The following is a 2,034-nucleotide window of genomic DNA, read 5'->3' as shown; positions in this document are numbered from 1 at the left end:
CCAATATACTCTATTCTTGTACATATTCTTAAAGAATGTGATATTATACAAGAATATGATTGCATATAAAGATTCACGTATTCTTCTTTTAAAATTATCAATATACTACATATTCTTGAAGAATGTGACAATTTTTCCTTAAAACGAAATCGCACCAATATGATATCAAATATCAAAAAAATCACACCTGTTCCTTAAAATCGATTTATAGATTAGAGAAGATCATTGTTAATGTTTCTCGAAATCGATTTACATATTGGAGAAAATAGATAATGTTGAAAGATAAGACCATAAACATGTAATGTGTTCATAGCTAAATCTAAGGAATAGATAAATCTAATTAATTGATGTTTACGTTATTTTACTGTAATCTCTCTATCAAACGATTGATCTAGAATCCGTCATACTTTCACACAATATATAAGGTTTATATATATATATATATATATATATATATATATATATATATATATATATATATATATATATATATATATATATATAGATCTGGAATTTAGTTTATGTCCAAAACAAAAAATGTGGCTCTAAACTACCAATTTTGACGAAACAAACAAACGCTCTCTTTAACATCTTATATCATCCCCGACAAAACCCTCTCTGCTCCCTCCATCTTCGTCGGAACAAAAATGGAGTTCTGCAACTGCAATTCCTTTCTGCAACTGCTTTCACTCATTCTTACACTTCACCTCTCAATATCTCCCACAACCCAACAACAACTCGCCGCCGGCGATCTCAATGCGCTTCATCAGATCATGGACACACTCACCGACGTCAAAAATGGCGGATTCTTCTCAACCTGGAACTTCTCCTCACCGGAAAACCCTTGTTCTTCTTTCGCTGGCGTAACTTGCTCTGTAATCAACGGTGAATTACGAGTCACTGCTCTTTTGCTCGGTACCGGACTCTCGGACTCGCCTGGACTCGCCGGCACAATCTCCGCCATTGGGATCTACGACCTCACTGAGTTAACGCAGCTTATTCTCTACCCTGGAATCGTCACCGGATTCATCCCGTCGCAACTCGGCCGCCGCCTTAAAAACCTCCGTGTTATTTCACTCACAAACAACCGACTCACCGGAACCATCCCGGAGACAATTTCGGAGCTCCAAAACCTCCACACTTTAGATCTCAGCCACAACAAGCTCACCGGCGTAATCCCACCGACGCTCGCGTCGGCTTTACCGGAGCTCAAAGTGTTGGTCCTCGCATACAACAATCTCGCCGGAGAAATCCCGGAATTCTCCGACGAATCACAGCTCATCCACTTGGATTTTAGAAACAACATGCTATGGGGAACGCTGCCGGAGACGATGCCGGCGACGCTCCGTTACTTGTCTTTATCTAGCAACGGTCTGTGGGGCCCATTAAACTCATTACCATCATCAAATTTAGTGTATCTCGATTTAAGCATGAACAAATTCAGTGGGCCCATACCTGACTCCTTTTTCAGTTCCTCACTTTCATCAATGTACCTCCAACGGAACAATCTCTCCGGCGAACTCCCACCACCGTCGTCATTTTTCGAATCCTACGGTCCAGGATCCATCGTCGACCTCAGCCACAACTTCCTCTCCGGCGATATACCAAACTTTCTAGAAAGCGTCGAGACCTTGTTTCTAAACAACAACCACTTCACCGGAAAAGTCCCGGAGGAATACGTGAGGAATGTGTTCGCCGGAGCAATGCGAACACTTTACCTGCAACACAACTACATATCGTCGTTCCCGGTGGAGAATCCAAGGGACATGGTGTTGCCGGATGGGGTGGCGTTGTGTTTGAGTTATAATTGTATGGTCCCACCGACGGTGGGGCTGGCGGCGTGTCCGGCGAGTGCTGGTGGAGCTTTTTCAAGACCGTTTAGACAATGTTCGGTGTTCAATATTGGGAATTCCATAGGGTAGTATAGTATCATCATGTATCAATGTATGATGATGATGCATATATACATAGTGATTATTCAATGTATAATGTATAATTTTATTTATTTTAATACATGCTTTTGTTTTATTTAAA

The 2,034-nt window shown here is 41.0% G+C and overlaps 1 protein-coding gene across 1 annotated transcript; it reads left to right on the top strand.

Moving 5' to 3' along the window:
• Positions 1 to 523: 523 nt before the first annotated feature.
• On the top strand, positions 524 to 2,034 carry LOC145037699 (Leucine-rich repeat (LRR) family protein). Its single transcript, XM_078986406.1, has one exon. It carries the CDS (start codon positions 648 to 650, stop codon positions 1,920 to 1,922), a length of 1,275 nt encoding a protein of 424 aa, XP_078842532.1. The 5' UTR covers positions 524 to 647; the 3' UTR covers positions 1,923 to 2,034.

Source organism: Lactuca saligna, chromosome 3, assembly GCF_052625555.1.
Source record: "Lactuca saligna cultivar CGN05327 chromosome 3, ASM5262555v1, whole genome shotgun sequence".
NCBI classification, from domain to species: Eukaryota; Viridiplantae; Streptophyta; class Magnoliopsida; order Asterales; family Asteraceae; genus Lactuca; species Lactuca saligna.
The sequence above is the reverse complement of the archived record's forward strand: the minus strand, read 5'-3'. Positions and strand labels throughout refer to the sequence as shown.